General features: G+C 52.2%; 1 protein-coding gene across 1 annotated transcript in view; it reads left to right on the forward strand.

The window, feature by feature from the left end:
• Nucleotides 1-1,723, forward strand: part of LOC104524792 (angiomotin-like protein 1) — a gene marked incomplete at its 5' end in the record, with an annotated part of 16,589 nt that overhangs the window by 4,383 nt on the left and 10,483 nt on the right. The window contains one exon of the mRNA XM_010167780.1: nucleotides 1,628-1,723. Within this exon, the coding sequence (XP_010166082.1) occupies nucleotides 1,628-1,723 (96 nt within the window). The remainder of the gene's footprint in view (nucleotides 1-1,627) is intronic.

The following is a 1,723-nucleotide window of genomic DNA, read 5'->3' on the forward strand; positions in this document are numbered from 1 at the left end:
GAGAGGACCTAGGTGAATCCAGCATCACACAAGGAAAAACCAAACTTCTTTGCAGCATGAGAGTCCTGGGCTAAGCAGAGGACTCTGGGTGAAGGGGAGCCCCACAGAGCTGAGAGGACCCAGCACTGGTGTTTATTTGCTCCACATGCCCAGGAACAAGACAGCAAACATCCCCTAGATACTTAGACACAGATATTTTGTGGCTATGGGTCCTATATCATAACCCACATTGCAGGTAATTTTGGTAGTTATTTAAGTACTTAAAAAAGAGGAAGGCACTAGGATATCTTTTTGGCCCTGGCCTCGCCAGCTCACAGCACTTCACCAGCCTCTCTTATTTACCTAGTTCCACTGGGGAGCCTGGGGTTAATGCATTTTTCTGCCTCCTGTTTTGCTTCTGAAAAACTTCAGGTTTCAAACAAGTGTAGAAATAAATGACAAGAGACTAGAAGTCCTAAAGAGGATCTTAGTGACCATGACAGTGACCTCAAGCATCCCCCATTAACCCTCTAGGCTGCAGACGGGGTCCCACTGAGGCTTGGCAAAGTCTGCATGATCCAGCGTTCCAACCAATTCACCCTCCCTTTCCAAATCAGGGGGTTCAGTCCAGAGTGTTTTGGGGTTTGTCAAGGTCTTTTGGGGTTTGCAGCTTCAGTTTCTCTGCATTGTTGCTTTCTCTACTACAAGGCATATATCTTTAGAAAGGTAAATTTATTCATGATTGTGAAGAGAAAATTCATGACAAAAAGTTGAGGGAGAAGTTGGGAACTGGGTTTCCCAAGGTTGGGACTGCAGCCCAAGGGGTGAGCAGGCAAACCCTGCTGCTGCAGCCCCATGGGCGAGTTTTTGAGTCAGCAACCACTCTCCCCAGGGACAAGGACAGCTCATGGACACCCAGGTGTGCCTGGCCCCTGTGAATCAGTGCCAGATTTTGGCTGGGGGTCACATTTCAGCACAGACTTTGCTGCCTGTCCCAGTGCCCAGTGGAGCATGTCCAGCATCTGCAGCCTCTTCCCTCGAGGACTCTCAGGCCTGCCAGCTCCTGCCGGGAGCCCTGACTGCAATACCCTGTGGTGTCACCAAGTACCTGGTGGCATGGTAGGAGCCCAGAAGAAGTGGGGTAGCTGCTCAGCACCCTGAATGTCTGCAGTCCACTTTCAAATTCCTTTTGGGATATGCTGCTTGCTCCACCTGCATTGAACAGATACACAGGTTGAAAAAAAGAGACTCTGTTTGGGTGCAGACAATGTGCCCAGTGTCATCAATCAATAAAACCCACTGGGGTTCCTCTTAGCTGAGGCCAGCCTGTGTGCTTGCCCAAAGAGTATCCACCAATGTGATGGCTCTTGCTTAGAGATGGCCGTGGGGTTTCAAGGCTAGCAGATCCCCAGTGGGTGGAAGGTGTGGGAAGCATTCCCTCTGAAAGGGGTAGAGCTGCCCCAGCGGTGCCTGCAGAGCCCTTCCCCTGCCCATCAAAGGGACACCTTCCTTCCCCTGGAGAAACTCCAAAGCAAATGGCCAAAGCCATCCTTGAGCTCAGTGTGTGTCTACAAGTGCGTGGGGGGTCCCAACAGCCCAGGCTGGGGGTGTGTTGCCCCCCACACTGCTAAGCCCCTGTCCCCCACAGCTGCGCAGGAAGCAGGCCTACGTGGAGAAGGTGGAGAAGCTGCAGCAGGCGCTGACGCAGCTGCAGGCAGCCTGTGAGAAGAGGGAGCAGATGGAG

Source organism: Antrostomus carolinensis, unplaced genomic scaffold (assembly GCF_000700745.2).
Source record: "Antrostomus carolinensis isolate BGI_N321 unplaced genomic scaffold, ASM70074v2 scaffold1120, whole genome shotgun sequence".
NCBI lineage: Eukaryota > Metazoa > Chordata > Aves > Caprimulgiformes > Caprimulgidae > Antrostomus > Antrostomus carolinensis.